At 33.9% G+C, this 22,907-nt stretch overlaps 1 protein-coding gene across 6 annotated transcripts in view; it reads right to left on the reverse strand.

Moving 5' to 3' along the window:
* Window positions 1–22,907, reverse strand: part of LOC120414585 (putative mediator of RNA polymerase II transcription subunit 26) — a 342,770-nt gene that overhangs the window by 18,856 nt on the left and 301,007 nt on the right. The window contains exon 1 of one of the 6 annotated variants that reach the window (XM_039575825.2): window positions 12,690–13,530. The exons of the other annotated variants lie outside the window; for them this stretch is intronic. Coding sequence (XP_039431759.1) covers window positions 12,690–12,740 — 51 coding nt within the window. The 5' untranslated portion in view covers window positions 12,741–13,530. Of the gene's footprint in view, window positions 1–12,689; window positions 13,531–22,907 lie in introns of those variants that run through there. 6 annotated transcript variants of the gene reach the window in all.

Here is a 22,907-nt window from a genome sequence, read left to right on the forward strand (position 1 = left end):
TTTGACTTGTCCAACCGTCGTTGTGGTGGTTGCATTCAGAGTGGATGCCACACTCCATGGATGTCAGCATATGGCGTAGCCATGAATGCAAATAGTGGCGTGCCACCACAACGGCCCGTTTTATGAGCCCGAGTTGTGTTCCTTTCTTGAGAAAGACACACACGAGAGTGTTGGGGACTCGGGAAATGACACGCAGTGCAGCAAATGGGCTTGAGTTGGTGTAGTGTGTAAGTTGGATTTGATGTCTTTTCCTCTCCAGCGGCGTTTGATATCTAAATCTTGATGGTCGCGATTGGTCGTGATTGGAAATAGCGCAAAACTAGAATTGCCGTTAATTAGACGGAAGTTTATGGGGCGATATATTTTGTTTTGTAAACGAGGGAGGAAATTATCGAGATTCTGATTATTGTTTAACTGAAAATAACAAAAAATGTCCAGTTTTCAATAAAATGACATTTTATTAAATGGTTGGAGAATTTTACAGCTGTCCCATTTATTTTAAATTTGAAATTTGAAAGATTTTTATATACTCTTAGTAGATAATTTTTGAAGTTACTCTTGATATTTCTTTTTGAAATTCCGTCGTAAAACTATTAGTATTTTCTGTCATTCTTGAACGATGAAAAAGCTTACTTACTTCAGTACCAAAAAGAACAGAATCAAATAGTAACACATTTCAACATAAATGCTGAAAAGTTTTACTTTTCAGCACTGAAATGGATGCTGAAAAGTTGAACTTTTCAGCACTTGTTTCAAAAAGTAAGACTTTTCATTTTTTTTTATTGAAACGGTTAATTAACAAAAATACACGAAAATTTTACTTATAATTCCACTCAAAGGGTTTTTTGGAGTTGCAAAAAATGTTGCATCGAACTCGTTGCAAAACTTGATTTTTCAGCACTCGACGTATTTATCCAACTCGGTGGATAAATATACAACTCGTGCCGAAAAAAAACTTCTTTTTGTAACTTGTTGCTATTTTTAGATGAACGTTGTAATAAAATTTAGTGGTTCAAAAACTTTACTCTATTTTTTTTATTTCAACTTTAACTTTTCCTTTATTTACCAATAATTTTCAGAATTATTTTGTGTAATTTTTTGAATATCTTAAACCGAATCTTTTTTTTTGTTCATAAGCCGTTTTTCAGATATTTCTCTTGATTTTTGCACAAGATATTTTTTTTTATTTAGCTTTTTATTACTAAAAGTTGATTTACCAAAGTTCGTAATTTTTTTAATTTTCGCTTATTTTAAATGTTCTATGGGACTCAAAACTACATCTTTGAGCCATAGTACATGATGGTGCAAAATCTGGTAATAATGTAATTTTGGAAAAATATCCAAATTGCGGTAAAAACATTAGAGAGCTTAACCAAATTTTCAATCGAAACAGATTCGGTAAAGTATTTTTAATAATTTGCTGTATTTAGTCACTTTTAGGTAACAAAATCGGAAATTTAAACATATTTAATTTTTTGAAAATACTTATAAGGCCGTTGCAAATATTTTTCAAAGTTTATGACCCCCCCCACCCCCTTTAAAATCGGTCCGAAAAATCAGGGGGCAAATAAAATATTTTTTTCAAAATTTCAAAGGAAATAGAAGTCTAGCCAACTGAAAACAATTAGAAATGCATTTTCCTGCATTAAAAATCATATTTAACATGTCTGGGATCGATCAAACATATTTTAAATTTGTGTAAAAAAAAAGTTTTTTTTCGGCGAAAAAAAAATCTATTCAATAATTGCATATTTTTAACACTTATGATTGCAAACAACTGGGCAGGTGTAAAATACATTTTAAAACATTTTTTTTTATTCAAATGTTGAGAATTTGTAATTTAAATTTTTATATTTTTTTGCCCCCCCCCCCCTCGACTTTGGTCAGAGCCGAGGGACATAAACTTCAAAACATATTTGCAACGACCTAAATATCAAGGAAAACCACCTCAGAAAAATATTTTTGAGAAGCTGAGAAAATTTCCTACAAGTTTTCTCTTAGACTATTGGTTTAATTGCCAATGCTTAAAATATGAAACTTTGGTTAAATAACTTCAAAATTGTAAAATAGGGATTAAAATATGAGATGAGGAAAATTATATATTTCTAAACCTTTTAAAAAAATCATGCTTTTTTTTTTGAAATTATGAAATCTTTTTTTTTAAATCAGACACTTTTATTAAAGTTTAATTTTTTAACATTGAAAATCGAATAAAACTGTCCGATTCTCAAAGTCTCAGAGAAAAAGTGTAGGAATTTGTTTCATCTTTAAATGTATTTTTTCAGGATTGGCTTTACTTCATAAATATAAAAAAAAAGTGTCTATGACTCCATGACTGCACTTTATCAAAAATTCAGTAAAGTACTTTTCGAATGCAAATTTAATTTAGCATTTTTTTTATTTTACATTTACATTTTTTCAGTACATTTTTTAAATGTTTCTTCTCACCTTCTTCTAAAAATTAAGGGGCAATACAATGATTTGCAAAAACATGGCTACTTCATTAAGAAAAAGTAAAGCATTTAATTATAAAGTGAGTCAAACATATTGAAAATTTTAGAACTTTTAAGGTTTGAAATGTATATAAGAAAAACTGGGATTTGATAATTTTTATTATTTTATGTGACTTTTTTAATGATTTGAAAAAAAAACTATTTTTGGGGGTCAGTTTTGGCCATCTTTGTTACTAATATTCCCTACTTAAATGACAAAATAAGTATGCAGTAATTTCTGTAATGTCCCAGATGAAGTTATGACACACTTTTTTGGGGCTTTAAACTAAAAGATTATATGAAAAAAATGAGAAGAACTAAGCAAATAAGGTAAAAAAAACGATTTGATTTTGAAGAATAGGCCTAAAATTACCAATTAAAACAAAACGTAAGCAACTGAACCTAAAACAATAAAAATGAATGAAGACAGATTTAAAACAAAAAAAAGTAAAGTTTTTCGTAAAACAAAAGTAGCTTTAATGACGAGAAAAATGAATAATATATGAATAAAATCGAGGAAATGGGCAGTAGATGGTAAAGCCACTGTATACATTTTAACACTGGAACGCCCAACGCATGTCCAACTTACACGGACGCCCAAGCCTCCCAAAAAAGGTGGAACGGTAACTTCAACTCGCTGGTTCTCGGGCATTACTCAACCAATCGGTACGATTCTTGTTTCCAGTGATTTGTTAGGATGTCTAGATGAACTAGACCTAGAACTTTGCAGAACTCAATTTGATTGAATCTGTAATTTCTGCGACCGAAAACATCGTTCCAACTTTTTCAAATAGACTGCCTCCGCGGAATTTCTGGCGAATTTTTTTTTACACGCGAAAAAAAAAGTTGGAACGATTTTTTTGATCGCAAAAATTACAGATTTGATCAAATTAAGTTCTGCAAAGTTCTAGAATCATCTTGATTGGTTGAGTTATGCCCGAGAACCATTGAGTTGAAGTTACCGTTCCAACTTTTTTTGAGCCTTGGGCGTTGGAATGTTAAGAAGAACAATTTTTGTACCCCTTAAGGTGAAACGGGAAGGCAGCGCCATATTAACACCAAGACTCGAGTTTTTGGGAGAGCTTTACGGAAAGGGCTGAAACTTAGACATGTTATGTTAGTTGTAGACACTTAATAGGTCAAGAAATCTGTGGAGTTCAGAAATTGATTTAAGTTGAACAAAAGTTGTCCAAGAGCTGGCGTCCCGTTTCACCTTAATTTACGTATCAAAATTTCAATATTTAAACCCAAAAGCACATTCAATAACGCCAAATCCCTAAAGCAAACACACGTGAGCCACCAAACAATCGATTTCAACGTTTAGAGTTTATCATAATCCAAACAGAACCGTGGGAAAATACCTTATCGGCGCACTTGTGCCTCTACGCTCGTCCCCCTCCTTATCTTAATGATTCGCAAATGTTTACTTTGGACAAATAAACCCAAGTCGCGACATTCCTCAACGCCTCACATACGGAGCTGAAAAGGAGTTCCGCGAAAAGGCAGCGCGCGGCGACGTTATTAAAATTTGTTTGATTTATGATAAGCGCGACATATTTGGTTGTTTATGGTAATATGTTTGCTCGGACTCCATAAATCACGCTGCTTTTTATCTTAAATGGCTGTACAAACACGCTGTTTCGAGCCCGCGGTTTAAGTCCCTTTTACAAACTACTATATGTCACCGCCACACATTGTTGTACGTACACTCTATGTTCGGAGTTTAGTGCGCCTCTACAAGAAGTGTGATTCATTTGAATAGCTGCGGCGCAACGGCGGAGGAGCCCTTTGAATGGGACAATTTTTATAATCGCAACCATTACATCTGTCCTGACGGGCCATAAAAGGACCGACTAAACGTTGCATAAAACACAACGTCGACGGCCTCTTTGCGCTCGCGCTTATCCGCCATCGGGCATCTCCCGGTAATGATGTTGTTGATGCGATGTTGGTCAACAGTGTTGCCCGTTGTTGTTGTTGCTATGGACCACTCACTTTCCAATTGATGGCGCTTCAGGTCCTAATGGCGTTAGCGTGGCAAAGTGGCTCAAGGGGATGCAAACAAGGCCTATTTATCATGGCCTGCTGACGTATTTGTGTGGGTTGAAGTGGCGACCCGGGAAACGGGAAAAAAGTTGGTTCTAATGAGCGAAACTTGACAGGTGACCCTGAAGAAAACTTCAAGTGGGCCGAAACGTCGGGAAAACCAAAATTTCAGCCTAATTAGCTCAGTTTTTTCAAACCCTGGGGTCGTTCCAGGTCACGTCCCCAAACTTCAACCCCGCGTAATTGTTTATTTCTGAGGTCCTTTTGAGTTGCGGAACGTCGTCGTCGAGGCCGTTTCCGCGACAAAAAGGCTCCTCTGTGGCCCATCATATCAAAGGGTCGTAAAATAGGAGAAAATTAAATCCCATTTGTCAGGGTCGGCAAACTTGGCGGAAACGCGGGGAAAAGGGTAGAGCAGCAGCCTTTTGTTGTTTCCGGGGCCCGTATCCCGCTCACCGTAACATTCCTGCTGCCCACGTGGTGCACACGTACATAACTTTGTATGTGTGTGTGTGTGTGCAAAGTTGGTTGAGGCTGACGATGGTGTTATTTTGCGGTTAGGGAGCTATTACACGTGGATTGTTCTGCCGCGTGGAGAGAGGGGTGAATGGGTGGGGGTTGGAGTGGAGAGGAGTTGGGGATGCCCCGAGGTCGGCTGATGTTGGCTTTATGGTGACAGTTATTGGGACAAGCGGTGCGACCTTGGCGCAGGAGTGATTGGTGGCCGTTGTGGAACACATTAATCTGAACGTATTATCGCCAGAATGCTGGCTTGATTTAAATTTTTAGTCAAGTCTAGAGACAAAGTTTTTTTGTAACACCTGATCTCAATTATTTTTCTATGTTTTAAACAAAATCTAATTGAAGACATAAACGTTCAAAAAATGAAACAACTAATTTTAATGTTTCTGTAAAATTAGTCCCAGAAGGGTCTCATTAGTAGCCCACCATAGAAGATTGACTAGAATTTCTAACTTTTTTTTATCTGAGTGATATTTGTTCATTAAAACAAATTTAGGATTAAAAACGAAGAGCTTATTTGCTCTCAAAGGCACTACATATTAGAATACAAAGCTATTTTTGAAATACTTGAGAATTTAGTGTTTGTAACTTATGACTTATTCAATAAAATATGTTGATGTAAATACAATTAAGGAATTACAAATCAAAAACTGTTTAGAAATCCTACTTAACTAAATTTCAATATTTACCCTATGCCAAAGGAATCCCAAGGAATGTCTAGCTTTTTCCTAGCCAACAGTCATTCCTCTAAACAAAACCACTTTTAGTGTTTGCTCGTTTTAAACACCACACCACCAAACCCAACCAACGGTCGTCCTATTAAGCGACACCACCAAAACAAAAGACCACCTCCACCACTACCACCACACGTTATCAAACTAGCAGTTCATACATAAATTTAAACACTTTTCACATCCTTTTCCTTCCTGCATGTGCTTTCCTCTATACTCGACCAAACAGAATCCTTCCGCCAACAAAAAACACTTTTCGTTTGTTTTGCTAGTTTATTTCATGGCGGTCAGTTGGACGTGGTTGAGTTGGTGAGGAGGGAAAAAGCTTGTTTCGTGCTTTTTTGTTTGTCCCCCCCTTCGCCAAGGAGCTTTTTCTCGCTTACATTTTCATCGCATGCTGTTGGCTATTTCCTCCCTCCTGCAAACGTTTGCACGTTTCACTATGGGAAAATTGCTTTCTGGGATTAATGGTTGAGGGAGTGCTTTTTGAAATTAAAGTAATTGAAACAATATGGAAAATGTAAAATTCTTTCTAAAACTGAAATCATGAAAAATTATTATGAAATTGATCTGACTACAAGATTCTTGAAACATTTGTTTTCACAGTCTATGCAATGTGAATTTTGTTAAAAGTTTAAGAAATTTTTTTACTGTCCAGACAAAATTACCCAAATAAAAAAAGACCGAAAAAAAAGTTCATGATACGATTTTCTAAAGTTTCTAAAAAAACTTCTGATAATCAAACTTCCGAAAATCGAAAAATTGAATGATCGAGGCTTCGGATTACCGAGTCTGGACTGTATTGTTAGCTAAATTACATTATTTGAATTGCATTTTTTTTAACTTGGTATGTGTTACTCCAGGGTGACTACTCTACTCTACTCCGATATTCCATTTTCGAAATCCCGACATTTTCCCGCCTTTCCAAAACCTCGAATTATAGGCATTTCTTATCTAAAGAATGATTTGAAACCAAAAATTCCTTATGAAAATAGTCAATATAAACCATCGAACAAAATTTCTAAATGAATTTAATAAAAAAAAACAAGCTATTGACAATTTGAGTATAAATAGAAACACAAAATATATTCCTTAAAAAAAATGCTCCGAAAATGGGAACACTAAAGAAATTATGTTTTACCAAGATTTTTAAATTTTGATATTTATTTCAATGCAATGTGAATTTTGTTAAAAATGTTTTTAAAAATGTTATTACTGTCTAGACAATATTACCCAAATAAAAAAAGACCCAAAAAAAAAATGCATGATTCGATTTTCTAAAGTTTCTAATAAAACTTCTGATAATCAAACTTCCGAAAATCAAAAAATTGAATAATCCTCGATCGGATAATCGAGCCTGGACTGTATTGGTAGCTAAATTACAATTTTTTTGAAAAGCATTTTTTTTTAACTTGGTATATGTTACTCCAGGGTGACTACTAAACTCTACTCCGATATTCCATTTTCGAAATCCCGACATTTTCCCGTCTTTCCAAAACCTCGAATTATAGGCATTTCTTATCTAAAGAATGATTTGAAACCGAAAATTCCTTATAAAAATAGTCAATATAAACATTCGAACAAAATTTCAAAGTGAATTCAATAAAAAAACAAGCTATTGACAATTTGAGTATAAATAGAAACATAAAATATATTCCTAAAAAAATGCTCCGAAAATGGGAACACTAAAAAAAAATGATGTTTTACCTAGATTTATAAATTTTGATATTTATTTTGTGAATTAATGTTGATTTATTGATGTTGTCAGTATTTAAATATTTTAATGCTAATACAAAGAAAAAAGATAAGCTTACATGTTTTACCACTAATTTTATGCGAAATGTTTGAAGAGACAAATCTTTTAAACATGAACCAAAATATCCAGAAATTTAATTTTTACGTTAAAAAAAATTAAATTTAAATTTACGTGAAAAAGAAGTTTTTTTTTTCATTTATCATTCAGAACGACAACAGTTTGGATTTTAATCGATATTTAAGTTTTCCGATAACTTTAAATCAATCTATAGTGATTTATCAATACTCACAAAAAAGTTTAAAGGAATTATACATATCTGAAAAAATATTTAAAATTATATTGAATTTTGTAAAATGTTTAAAAATATTTACCACAAAAAAAACTCTTGCTGGAACTGTTATTCAAATATTCAAGCTATGCGACAAGATGAAACCGAATCATGACTTTACGCTGGCCAAAATCGTTGGAACTAAGTTGATATAAAATAAAATAAAAATCTTTCTATTAAAAAAAAGGTAAAAAAATCTGTGTCAGCGTTTTTAAATTCAAATCGATCAAAATAGTGGAAGAAATCTGTATTTTAAAGTTAGTTGCTGAACACGAATTGAGTGAAGTTACTTTGAAAATTGTATAAATTATTGTTAAATTATTCAATAGTTAGAAAATTTTTTTTTGCTTGGGACTCCCGACTTTCCAGACTTTTTGACAAAAATCACAAATTCCCGATTTTTCGCAATTTTTGGCGAATTATCGACTTTTCCCGACTTTCCCGATTTCCCGACTAGAGTGGGCACAAAAGAGTGACAGTTTCTTCAGATTTTTAAGTTCCTGGGTAGCGAGGGTATAAATTTTAATATTTCTCACTTATTACATTAAAAAAAATGTTTTCGTTAGCTAAATATTCCTGAAAAGTAAATCATAACAAATAATAAGTTACCTTCACCTGGGACAAATTGTGAATTATGAGTTAATTGAAAAAACAGGTGTAACCATTTCTTGTTAAGAAATTTGAATAATATTGGTAAGAACAGGTTCAGTTTACAATTTTTTCACTGTTATTTTTGAACATGAACAAAAATTTCACTCGGGAACTTTTTTACATAATTGCCTTGTTACCTTGTTAAAAAAATATATTTAAAATTTCAAACATAATTTTCAAATTATTGAGCAATAAGTACTACAAAAGGGTTGAAACTCATATTTTGTCAAAATTGTGTAAATATTGACCACTTTTAAAAGTATATTAACTTTTTCAGTCCTGAATTAATTATGAGAAAATAATTGTGAGGACCAAAAAATATTTTTGTCAGCTATTTATGCACTTTATTTATTTAGCAAAACAAAATTTCAAAAATAACTTAACTGGTTTCCCACGAATTCCAAAACACCGAATATTGCAAAATCGAAAACTCGAACTCAATTACCATTTCAACAAGCATTTAGAACATGATTAAATCAACACTTTGCAACAACTTTTGTCCCACCTGTCCTCACCTGCGTCACGTTCATTTCATTTCGTCCCAAAGTCCGCCACTCCGGTTGCGTGTGAAATGATGACGGTTGGTACGTAATTTTGTGCTTAGTTTACATAGGAGCAGTGTGTCACCACCAACTATCCTCCACCATCTTCCCACCCCCCTCTAGTGCGGTTACCAGTGGGTGGGCAGCAAGTCTATCCGCATGGTGTGTTGATGGTTGATTGTAATTAACCGTGTGGGGGTGGTTGCGGAGGAGCAGGTAGAAGAGCCCTCTCTATAAATGGTTTTAGCCCGTCGTAAATCGTTATCAATAGGGATCTTTTTGCAACGGTGCTGCTGCTGCGGTCGGTTGTTGTTTCTGTTTCTGTCCCCCAGGCTGAGGAAACCAGAACTGCTAATGAATTCTCTATTGCTGGCGGATTTTATCGCACCGACCAGCTCGACGATGGCAATTTAAACATCGAAACATGATGATGTGGGGAGCATTAAAGGCAAAGGAAAAAAAAAGAGCCATAACACACCGACCGAACTGCAGCAGAAGTCGACTAATTGAACGATTTTAACGAACCCAACCTGAAGCGGGGCTTTGATGAGGATTGTTGCATCACATTACCCAGCGAAACCGTACAAACTTGGGCGCCTCTAACGCCGGGCCGTTGTATCACCACCCTTTTTAGATGGGTTGCATTTAAATCGGATGAAAGGCACCAGGTTGGAACTGCTCTGAATAGGAACACATGATTTAATCTATTTCGTGTGGTGTGGCGTTTAATGCTCACACGTGTGTGGTGGTGCATGGAAGCAAAAAAAAACTGAGCAGCAGCAGGGTGAAGGGCGGAAATCTGCCTACGTAATGTGGCGAAATTTGCGCGTAGTAAAATGAGCTTTTTGATGTTGGCTTTTTTTTGTTTCAATTTGGGAGTGGGAATCGCTGATGCACGTCCATGGGTATCATTTTCGAAAATCTACCATTCAATGTGGAAGTTTTTTTTTCTCGGAAAATTAGGATAATTGGAAATGGTAATTCAAACTGTATTTTCAATAGAAAACCGATTAAATCGGAACGCAATATTGATGAAAATCTGTTCTATGGCTTTATTCGTAATTTAAGCTTTAAAATTCTTTGTTGTTGCATTCAAACGTATAAATATTTTTAATTAAATAGTAAAACAAACTTTCAATTAAAAATTTCATATTTTTTAAATTCTAATTTTCTTCAACATGTTTAAATGTAAACTAACATAATTTTTAAACAAAAATGAAACCACTTCTTAGAGTGAATGGTCAATTTCAGCTGGTTAAGAAGTAAAATCATTAAAGTGAATATTTTTTTCTGACTAATTTGGGTTGCTTAAATTTAGAAATAAACTAAGTAAAAATAACCAGGACCTTCAAATGCCCCCATTTAATTTCTATTTTTCTCATGTTCATAAGGTCGCAATAATGATTAATGTTGAACTTTTCAGCACTTTTTTCGAAAACTAACACTTTTTAACATTTTTTGATTTAAACGATTTATTGACAAAATACATGAAAATTTTACTTAAAATTTCACTAAATGAATCTCGTTGAATCTCGTTTGATAAATGTACGACTCGTGCTGAAGAAATCCTCTTTTTGCAACTTGTTGCATAAACTACTAATTCGTGATTCGATTATTCGAAGTCCCATACAAACCTTCGGATAATCGTTTTTTATTTATTTCAATATTTTTAATGCTGTGAAGTTTTTTTTTATCAAATTTGTAAGTCTTAAATGAAACATGTTAAAAAATATTCAATTATTGAAACCATATAACCAGCGATGGAGTAATCATCATCAAAAGAAAATCTCTGGACGTTCATCAAGAGAAAATAAAAAAACGGCTCTCCTTTCTCGCGCATGAAAGATCGGTAAAAAGAATTTAAAAAAAATCATCATCTTGATCATTCGGTGGAACATCTTTTTCACTACTACACTTGCAAGTGTAACGTCACACGTCGAAAAATGACCTGTCACATTTTTTAGATGGGCAATGTGTGTAAACAAAGCGAAATAAATATTATTAAGTGGTTCTGACAAGGAAATGCACAAAAAATCATCAGTTGATTGATTTTCTTGGAGAATTTCGGGAGCGATTTGCCTCCTCTCTCTCTCTCGCGGGTGAATAAAGTTCGTAAGCGAAATTGATTTTTTTGCGATTATTCCATCCCTGCATGTAACCTTTCGCATTTTTTTTTGGAAATAAAACATTTAAAACAAACTATATTTATATCCCAATTGATCTAAGATCAAACAATTCCCAAGCTAAAACAGCGAGCAAAAGAGTAACCACATTTCTTTAAGGTTCTTCTATTTTCTCTGCTAATCTCCTGGAGCAGCAACTGGAGCAAGCGAAAAACGAAGTAGAAGTAACGAGAGGAGAGGAATGTGGAGGAAAGAGAATTTCTCTTTTGCTCACTGTCGTGCTCCGAGGAACACCTTTTTGAAACTCATTTTAGGACATTTAATTATTTTCGGTATGGGATGGGATAAATATATTAAGAATTTATAAGATTTAATTTATCAACGTTATTAGTCGACAATTTGACAAATTTCTAAATAAAAAGAAAAGTGCATTATGGGGTTACATACATGTATAAAATCTCAAAATTTCATAATGCAGAAATTTATCAAATCCACTGAAAAGATGATTTTCAATCACTCCTGAAAGTTTAATAAAGATATTTCATGATTGAAGTGAGTAACAGACGATTTAAGCTAAAAAATTTGCCATGCGCAAAGCGAACTGTTGAACTTTGTGAGCGTTTTTCTCTGAACACCAAGTTGATTTACGGGGGCCACGATATCTCAAGATGGGATGGACCAAATGTTCTGAAATTTTAAGTGAAGACTCCAAAAGACATATATCGTGTGCATGACGAACCCCATTTTGAAATTTTGTATTTTCAAAAAATAAAAATAAAATCAAAAACTAGAGATTTTTTATATGAAAAACATAAAAATATTTTTATCTTTTTTTTAAATAAACTTTTTCAAAATCGGCCTTCGTCATGCACACGGGACCGGTTTAATGAGGCTTCATCAAAATTTTGAGCCGATTTGGCCAAAGCGATGTTGAGATATCGTGGCACCCGTTTTTTGAAACTGCTAACTTCAAATAGCTATATCTCGGACCAAATGACCTCAAATTTGTTTTGTTATGAAATGAAAATGTATATTTTTTAATGCCTTGAAAACAGATTTAAAAGAAGTTTAATTGTGTGCTCATAACAACCTCTGCTATTTTTGGTGATTTACATGTATGTGACCCCTTAAAAAGATAGTATGAGTACATAATAGAGTAAAAACAAGGATATTTAATAAAAAAATAATCTTATTTAAATTGACCTCAAATAAAAAAAACCAAAAAGGTTTTTTGTCTAGCCAAATATAATTGCAGGTAGATGGGTAAACATCAGTTCATGCAGTGGTACAGTTGACAGGTTAAAAGGATACCTTCCACTCTAAAGACAAAGAACGTCGCCCTGAAACCATGTAGAAACACCGCATTGCGTCGTCGAGATCGAAATCGCAAACCGCATCCAATTCCATCCACGACGACGTCGCAGTCCAGATCTCAAACATCGAAACACCCCCAAAATGCCCTCTTCACCCCTTCCTTAGCCAAAGTCCTCTTACTTACTAGAATCCTATAGTGCTGTATCCATAATTTCCAATAGCAGTATAAACACATTGATGTATCCGCTTTGAGCTAATCCTTTCCGCTGCGCCGACCAATTCCGGCCAACTACAGAATTGTGGAAGGTGGAGGTCGTAGTCTTACACTCCGTGCACCGCAACAATCTTCCTGTGCATCCTCATCGGGACCACAACGACACGTGTTTTACTGCGAACAACTGAACTCACACACGCACACTTTTGGGATTCCGACAACGGGTCGTCGTCGTCGTTCCGTTTCCTGTATCTTCCTGAACGTCGTCGTTACGCTGCAGTTCTGCTGCTGCATCGGGGATCATAAAAACTGCCTCCTTGTGTTCTCGCGCGGCTTATCGAGCTACCGAGGAGGAGTCAACGGCGGAGGTCTTCGCTCCGTCCCACACACACACACACACACGCTGCAGTTGGCACTTGGTTTTGTTTATTTTTACTCACTGCACTCTTTCTCCCTCTCTGGGAAATGCTGCACAGACGACGAATGCACAGCTGCACCCAGGGTGTAAGATTTCCGTTGATTTCCCAAGCACAGACACACACTTGCGCACAGAGATATGACTCCTCACACCTACGCGTTCCCCCAGGGCAAGTTACGGTTGGGGATCTCTTCTAGTAGAATCACAAACAACACGTCCGCCTCGGATGCACCAACGCTGATGATTGCATTTTATTGCACGCGATTAAGATTTTCCTGATATTGCACCAGAATTTCTACGTCGTTAGTAGAATTCACTTTTGTACACTTGACAGCTTTTTCCGCAGTTTCCAAAACCCCCAGGACACGTAATCCTTGTCCCATGAGCCTCCCGTACACCGTAACACCGTACACCGGTAGCGCACCAGCGAAGATCGTCAATCGATCACGAAAAAACTGTATCGCGGCGCAGAACCACACACCACGCGCGCGCGTCCGTTGCGGAGTCCAAAGTTTAACTGAGGGTTTAAAGAGATCATACACACAAAACACATGGCGCGAACCACAACTCTCGGTCGGCGATCACACGAAGGTGGTGTGGTACACAAGAGGTAGGCCGGAGCAGCTGCTGAAGGAGATCATTCGGAGATCAAAACCTCCTAAAAAAAAAGCATAACAACGCAAGCCAATACACACGTAGTAGGCTTTGCATGCCTCTAAACGACACCCGCCGTCGATGTTGATGAGAGAAGTTAGATAGATCACCGCCGCCGTCGATGATCGAATGCTCAAACGGGCAAATAGAGTGTGTGAGTGTGTGGGAGAGAGAAAAATAGTGAGAGAAAGAGAGCGAATGAGTAAATTCGATCGATGCGGCGCAGAGCGCAGCGGAGAGTGAGAATTTGGTTTACATTTGACGAGCTGTGAAGCTGTGTGTGCGATGAGAGTAGAATGGCTAAGGAGATCGATGGGGATCGACGTGAGGTAGTGTTGGGTTAGAAGGGTCTCCCTATGATAGGGGGTGTTTTGAGGTTTGAGCGGAAAGGAGCGTGGTTTGAAAAATAGTGTAATATTAATAAATGATTGGAGAAATATTGACTGAAAGAGTTGCCAAGGAAAACGCATATGAAGGTGTTGATGTTGATTTTTATGGTATATTTCTAAGAGAATCACAAGGAGCTATCCATAAACCATGTGGACACTTTTTTGGACATTTTAGACCCCCTACCTTTTGTTGACAATTGTTCATACAAATTAAACTTCGATCACCATGATTATCATAATTATTTGTAAACAACAGTTCATATATTAGTTGAAGACTTGGTTTGTTAAATCTAAAAGGCAACAATTAGCTTATCTTGCTCACATGCAGTTTATTTACATCCGAGATTAAAACATTTCGAAATGTTTGTTTTGAGGTAATCTAAAATTTAACAAAATATGCATCACCAAAATATTAACCTTTAATTCACTGCTGCTTTGAGATAAACAATTGAAAAGAATAAGGGAAAACAGATTTTTGGTTGCTGACCTCGAGGAATTTGAATTATGAAATTTAAGGTACAAATGTTTTTTTCCCATTTTTCATTTATTTTAATTAAGCAATTTTTAAAATTGTTTCGAATTTCATTTAGTTTTTTATCAACATGGAATAAACCAAATTAATAAATCAACCACTTAAATTGCGAAAATAATAGTCGACGCTAAAATTTCAAATTCTCACGAAAAATCTATGTAATTTGCAATGGAACTATAATTTCACTTTTTATACAAACATGAAAAAATGATATTATAAACATTAATGTATCGACGTAGTAAATTAAAATTAAATATTATTATTTAGTTTATGCAAATCTCTTTACAATTTATTTAACAAAATTTATATTTTATGTACAAAAAAATATTATTGAACATTAAATTTGCTCCAACAAAAATTTTAATTACAATGAAAATGCAAGTATACCTTATTTTAAGTAAAAATTCTTTTTCATATTAAATGAATAAAATAAATATAAAATAATATAATATTTTGACAATCTCTCTTTTTTGTTTTATGAGGCCGATGCAAATATGTTTCAATGTTTTTGTCCTTCGACCCTGGCCGAAGTCGAGTGGGAGTGTGGGCAAAATAAAAATAAAATAATAATTGAAATTCTAGAGTAAATTTTTAAAACTACCTATGAGTTAAGGGTTTTCAGTGCAGATATGACCTTTTGAAAATTTAATCTTGAATTACATGCCAGAATTTCAACATTTCAAATAAAAAACCATTCGAAGATGCATGATTTTTCTAGGGTTAAGTTAAGTAGAAAACTTTAACAATTTTTTTTATGAAAAAATCTTTGTATTAATTCTGGGAAATCTATTTTATGATTTTTTTTTTATTTTTACCTAAAATTTGAAAAAAAAAAAAATCAATAAATTCTAGAATGTTTTTTTTTATTATTTTGGGACCACAAATCGTAAAACTTAAAAACATAAAACATGTGATTTATAATTATTATTTTTTTGCAGATTTTCGATAATAACTTTACTGTAATGATATATAAAGCATTCGTGATGTTTCCTCCCATTTTTTATGTTGGCTTGCAAATTAAAATTAAGTTTTAATAAAAAAAATTATTGAAAAAAAATGATTCATATGCTTAAATTTAGACAAGGCTGAAACATCCAAAAATGCTTGAAATAAAAGTTCAACAAATCGATTTTTTTACATTTTCTAAATTAAAAAAAAGTTTAATAAGGATAATTTAAATTAAATTATCCTTATTAAACTTTTTGATAATAAATTACAGTCTTTTTACATATTAAGTGGTTGACTTGAATGCTTTTCATCTTTGTTGTGATTTTTGGGATCTAGGGGTAATTCCATTTTAGTTATTTAGTTTAACATTCAAGTTTGAAAAAAAAATCAAAACATGCGCAAATTAAAAAAAAAACTTATCCAATAAAGTTTTTTATTTAAAGAATTGAGTTTGAGTATGTAAGTGGAATCACAAATTTACTGCACAGAAAAAAAATGATGGTCATATTCATCAGGAAATGGTGACTGATTTTTTGTCGAAAAAAATGATTCATTTTACCCCAGAAAATGATGAATTTTCATCAGTTTTTGATGAATATTCATCAGGTTAACATTTTTACAATTTTACAACATTCCAAAATTCAACATTTTTGTTTTCTGTGTGAAGATAAAAAAAAATTCAATTTAGAAAAAAATACGACATTTTACGGGATTGGTCTAATTTCACGGCCAAAAGCAAATTTCATGGATGACGCGGCTTCCGCGAAATAAAAAAAAACCTAGCCTTAGTTATGCTCAGTGATTAAAAGTTTGCAATTTGAGCTTAAAATTTGAAATTTCAGTAACACAAACGCTTAATATACCGACACAAACTTATAAGCATTTAAATAATTGATTCTACACCTTTTTCTGGAATTTAAACTTTATGTTAATTTTTCATCAATAACACTTTTCAACTAATGATTCAAATTAGAATAAACAAAAAAATCCTAAAATAACAACAAAATCTTCATTTACCATAAAGTTATGAAATGTGCATTTTCGGCTCAGTACAAATAATCGAGATTGTAAAGTGGATTAAAAAAGTATCAAAAACTAAATTCTAATTCGAGTCGATTATTCTGTAAAGCGAAATTTTTATACGATAAATATGTAAGTTTGCAAGTTTTATGAAAAAAAATTCGATTCTGGGGGTTGAATTGAAGTGATTGTAAAACATAGCAGAGCTTAAATCAAAAAATTGATAAAAAATCATTATTTTTCAAATTCATAAAAATCATATTGAACAAGTTTACGTTTGTTGGTAGAACATCTTTTGTGCAATTCAAATTAGATTAAAATTATGCCATAAAAACTCCAAAACTCCATGACATCTCTTCTACCATTTCAAGCCATCATCATGTTTAAAGAAAATTCAAACTAAACCGCGCACCACCCAGGTCACATTCAGTGAATCACAGCCTCGGCCTCGGCAGCAAAAGATGGAACACTCCCAAGAAGGCGAAGAAGACACACACAAAAAGATCTACAACCAAAATCGTTTTATTCGTTTCATTCATCCATTCATTGATCACGTTTTGCACCTCGGCTTGTTTTCCGCTCGGCATCATCATCTCTCTTCTCTTCTTTGACAACGGACGACGACGACGACGAACGAGTTCGTCATCTGCCTGCTGTTGGTCTTCAGCTCTAGAAGTCCCAACAAGACTTGGTGGCGCGTCGCGTAGCCGCAACTTCAGGAGAGGTTTGGCTCATGGCTCCCCACTACCACCAACAGCAGTGTTGGGGAATAAAGCAAACAGCAACACCACTCTTGAACTGTTCAGAGTCGAATTAGTAGCAGCATTAGTCATCTTTTTTGGCACGATAAAAAAAATCAGTTGAAATTTTAACTTTAAAGTTTGTGATATTTGATTAAACTAATAAAAACTAAATTATTTAAACGAAAGAAATAATGTTTATAAAAGTTTTCACTGTGTATTCCACTCAAAACTACTACACCTCTCTCGTTCACTCAAAACAGCTGGAATTCGTGTTTTCCACTCGATTGTGCAGCGGATTCGATTTCGATTCACAAATTTTGAGCAACCGATCGGAGGCTAGGACAAACACGGAGAGCAAGGTTTTGAATCGCCACCACTTGAGAGGCATGAAATGTTTTGCCCCAATCGAGGGGGTGTGGTTTGCTTTCCACCTCCTTAAAAGTCACACCAAAACTGTCTGTGGGGTGGTCGGTTTGATGGGTGGTGGAGGTGGTAGACCAAGCTGGTACCAACAACTCAAGGATCTCAGAGTCGTGATTAGTCGGAGACGGTTTTTTTTTTCTTTTGGGGAAAAGTTGTTCGTATTCATGAATGCTGCCGCCCTCAAAGGAGATGAGCCATAATTTTGGGAATAACTTGATAAATGAAAGCAAGATTAAGGGACAAGGATGCGGACAGAATATTTAGGCAGAATCTTGCTTTTTTGAGTGGTTAGGGATGGAAGAGATGACAGCAGATAGAAGGGAGGCTGACTCCAATTAGCTTTTCATTGACTCCAAGATGAACGTTCCTAAGCATAATTGGGTTGCTCATTAGAAGTCAAAATACTGGAAAAAGGTACTGTAAACACACAAAACCGGGGTAATTGGGATGTGTTTTGTATATGAATGTCACAGGATTTGTTGATAAGCCCTATAATGAAATGCTTTGTTATTGATATAGACAAAACAATTTCTTATCCAGAGAATTGCTATTATTTCATAACTTAATATTTTCAATGAAAATTCTTGAGCAATTAGGTAAGTTTAATGCTTTTATTTTTGCTTTTCCAATAAAATTTTACTAAGCAAACCAAAAAAATATTTTTCAAATTTTAATTTGAAATTTATATCAATCGAAAATTTTAACAACTGGCATTGTCTAATTTAGCAAGAGGATTCAAAATTGAATCTAATAAATAAATGTGGAAATCAGAAACTTTATATAAAGTACTGGAAGTTTTTGAAAGAATTATTAAAGAGTTACAAGAAGTATTAAAATACAAATTTTAATGAAAAAAGTAAAAAAAAGATTTATTTAAACAATTCTCACACAATCTGGAAAATCATGATTTTTTAAAAACAATAAACATATTGACATTATTGAAAAATATATTACAGAATTAGCATTATTTTGAAATAAAATGATTTATATTTTGGTTATGCTCAATTTATTGTTTCAAAAATGATAAATAAAGACTACAAAGTATTGTAAATTGTGATATGAATGACTTTAAAAAAATGTTACACAGTCAAAAAAGTTAAATTTTGGAAAGTTGCCTTCAATTTATATGGAATTTATAAAACATTCATAAAATCATAAATTATTGAAAGGCAAAAACAATTAAATTCAAAGCTTTATATATAAAAAAAGCATAAAGTATTTCAATGTTATCGGAAGATTGTCTAATAATTTATGTGATATTTGTAATGGAATTGATAATAAAGGACACAGAATAATGGAATGCCCTCAATCCAGGATTATTTCAAATTGGACAAAGAATAAAGTAGAAAAGATAAGTGGGATAAAATTAGTGAATTTAGAGGATATTCTGTCATTTGAGATCGATGAGAATACAAAATCTGAAAAAGCCGCTTTGTGGTTATGTATTCTAGCGATTTCTTTCAATTTGAAGTGTTACCCTGGACCTAGCTTGTTTGTTTTCAAAAAAGGAAATACGTGAAATGAGATGGAATAATAGATTAATTTTCAATAAAGTTTTTGGAACTCATTTGCTAAGGTTAGGGATGTAGGACGAGAGAGTTAGGAAAGTAAAATATTGTTAACTGTAGTATTGTTTGACCAAAATGACCGTATTAATATACGTTTTCTAAAACCCAAAAAAAATGATTTTTTTTCATTACATTATTACACTTTTGATTCTGTAAAAAATATTTTTTCCTAAAGTTTCACGTCTCTTTCCAATCTGAAATCCAAAAGTTCTATATGTGTAAAGAGATTATATTTTTTCATGATATATAACAATAACAGCAAAATTTACGTTATAAAAAGTATTCTTAATATGTAGTTAAGAAGGTTTTTGAATGAAAATTTCAATTTCAATCATGAAGAATTTGGAAGAAACTGGAAACAAAATTTCAAAATAAGCATAAACACTGATAATCAAACAAATTTTTTTGCAGAATGCTACTCAGAAAAAAAGTTGAATTTTGGAAGATTGAAAATTGGGTTGGTTGAATATTACCTTTTTTTGTGTAATATTACTTAAAAAAATGTGTAAAAATGTGAACCTGATGAATATTCATCAAAAACTGATGAAAATTATTCACTTTCAGAGGTAAAAATAATCATTTTTTTTACACAAAATCTGTAATAATTTCCTGATGAATATTACCATCATTTTTTTCTGTGTAGCAGAAAAACTGAACGACATCAGAGTGTCAAACATTATTAGGCCGATGAGATTTTTAAAATCAAGGATGATACATTTTCGTTCGTTCATTTTAAATTTTTAAAGCAAGAGAATTATAATTTTTTTCAGCAAGATTTTTTTTATAGATCTTTAAAATTAAATAATTTTTATGTAAACTTTTTTCGAGTGTATAATTTGTCGAACCTGGAAATTTCACGCTACATTTAAAAAAATGTCTAAGATAAAAAAGTGTTTTGAAATGCAAATTTTAAAAGTTTAAAAAAGTTTAAAATAGCAGTTTATGTCACAAATTAAAAAATGGCAATCGCAGTTCAAATCAATATTATATTAAAAGTATTACTTCTCAATATAAGTACTGAATAGTACAACTTTTTAGCACCCATTTCAGTAAAAAAAGTAGAACTTTTCAGCCCTTGTATCGAAAAGTATAACTTTTCGATTCTGTTATTTTAAGTAGAAAACAGTAGGCCGTTTCTTCGTTCGAGACTAAAAGGCAAAGTAAAAAGTTTTACAACGGAATTGCAAAAAAAAGTTTAATGCTTTCAGGTAATTGCCCGATCTAATTTGGATGGAATTTCAATTTTAAAAATATATATTTTGCCTTGTTTATTTTTTAATTTTGGAAGGGTAAAAGCAACAAAAACTGTTCAAATGTTTGCAACAGCCTTTACATACTTGTTTCTTTTTTTTTAACAATTCACAGAATAAGGATTTATTCTGTTATGAATGTTTTAAGGTGGAAAAACCTTTATATTTGAAATGTTGTAGTTTGAAGCCTACTTTAGAGAAAGGAAATTAGTAAAATTAATCTCCCTTCTTTTTAATTTCAACCTACCTGCGTAGCAGATAAAACAAAATGAAATTTTACTCCAGAAATATTCTTTAATCCACATCAACGTAAACAAACCCAGCCCTTCAAATCAATCATCACCGGCGTCATCAGCCAGCCCGGAAATCCGATCAACCTGGAAATCGTCTGCGGCGGCACTCTCCCGATTCAGGTCACTTCCGCACAATTCGCTTAACCCGGCTGATGCTGCTTAGCTGACTAGATTTTAAATATATATGGATGGATTGGGATATTTCCCAAAACAAGCCCCATCTCTCCGGACCGAAGAACCCCAATTCCCAGAGCCCTCAGGAAAATGAATGCTTTTAAGCTTTACAAATTCAATAATTACTATTTGCATACTGGCAGCGCTCGCCCGCGGGGGCCCCTGATTAAACCATATTGTTTTCCCATAAAACACACTGCGGCGCAGCTGGAGGGGGGTTTCGGGAAAAGCAGGCTAATCACCGGAGAGGAGCTCCGCGGAGTCTTAATGCAAGTTTGTTTCACTTGGAAGAAGTCTGGCGCGCAAATGGCCTTTTTCTGAATCTCTGTAGATCTCTTCGTCCGTGTCGAAGGGGCCTTAGACCTAAGAGGATTAATATCGCACACAGTAAGTACAAGTTTAAATTGAAGCCGTCCCGACGCAGCAGTAAAGAAGATGCTTTTTACGGCCGTGTCTTCGACGTGGCGCTGTGTCATGGAGCTCTAAAACCCCGTTGAAAAAACCCAAGGATTATCGATCCGGGATAACGGTTTGCGGACTCTTGGACCCCATCGTTGGTACACATTACTTTGAGCACTTTCCTCTAAGTATGTTAATTTGGACCCTCTCTACCGCGAATATTTCGGCGTGTGTGGCTTTCATTGTGATGAAAGCTCAACTTCATTCATAAAACCGGACCTGACCTTTCATCGATTGAACTCGATCGCTCGGACTAAATGAGCTTCGCTTCGAAAGCAATAGCAAATCGATCTTAACCAAAAAGTCCGCACGCTAAAGTGAAAGAGCAGCGGCCAGGGCCCCAGTATGATAATAGTTTTCAATTACTCAAATCGCTCATTATGCGCGTTTAAAGCGGTATTAAAAATTATGAGCACTTTAAAGGCTCGGGGAGGAGGATCGTTACGAGGGGGAAGGTAACTAAAAAATATGAGACCTCTCACATGATCGATTCGCGGGCTCATCATGAATGAGCCCCCTCGCGATTGGTTTACGGTGGGCGATCTGAGCAATCGAGGCAGGGTTGAAGTTTTGTTAAAAGTCAGTTTGGTTAGTTTGGATTTTTTGTCGGCAACAAATAAAAATTTGATTTAGATTTAGCTTAGTCTGTAGATTTATGTTCCATGAAAATTCAAATAAAGCAGGATTTTTTTTCTTTTATTGTATTCTGATTTTGGCATGACCTCAATTATGAATTTAAAAAACTAACTGAAGACACAAACCCTTCAAAATTTAAAATCTGAAAACGCATTTTACCGAAATTTTTAATTAGTCATGTCGGCATAAACTGACTATACAATCAAAATTTGAAAATAGCATTTCAAAAAATTGGGAAATCTCGTGAAGTGTGTTATTTAAAAATCTGGAATTTTCCATGCGTTTGCATTAATTTTGTTTAAATGTAGGTGCGGATCAAAAAAAATAAAAAAGCTGAATTTCTAAAGGGTCTTCACCACAAATTTCCAACAATTTTGATCTTTCAATCCCGTTTTATAATTTTCATAGAGAGCAGTTTTTTTAAACAGTCTGTATCTCGATCAATTTATAATATTTGGAAAATACTGACAGGAGTGACAGAAAATCCGACTTTTAAATAGAAAGACACACAGACAGACAGACAAGCAGACAGAATTTTGAGGTTTTTTTTTGTAGTATTTCTTAAAGAGACTCTTTGACATGAAGAAGTCTGTGTAACATAATGGAATGCGCAATAAAACATTTTTTCTCTCATCGGTCATTGGTCCAATCCCGATGTTTTTAAAGCAAATTAAAAAAAAT

This window comes from Culex pipiens, chromosome 2 (assembly GCF_016801865.2).
Source record: "Culex pipiens pallens isolate TS chromosome 2, TS_CPP_V2, whole genome shotgun sequence".
Classification (NCBI taxonomy): domain Eukaryota; kingdom Metazoa; phylum Arthropoda; class Insecta; order Diptera; family Culicidae; genus Culex; species Culex pipiens.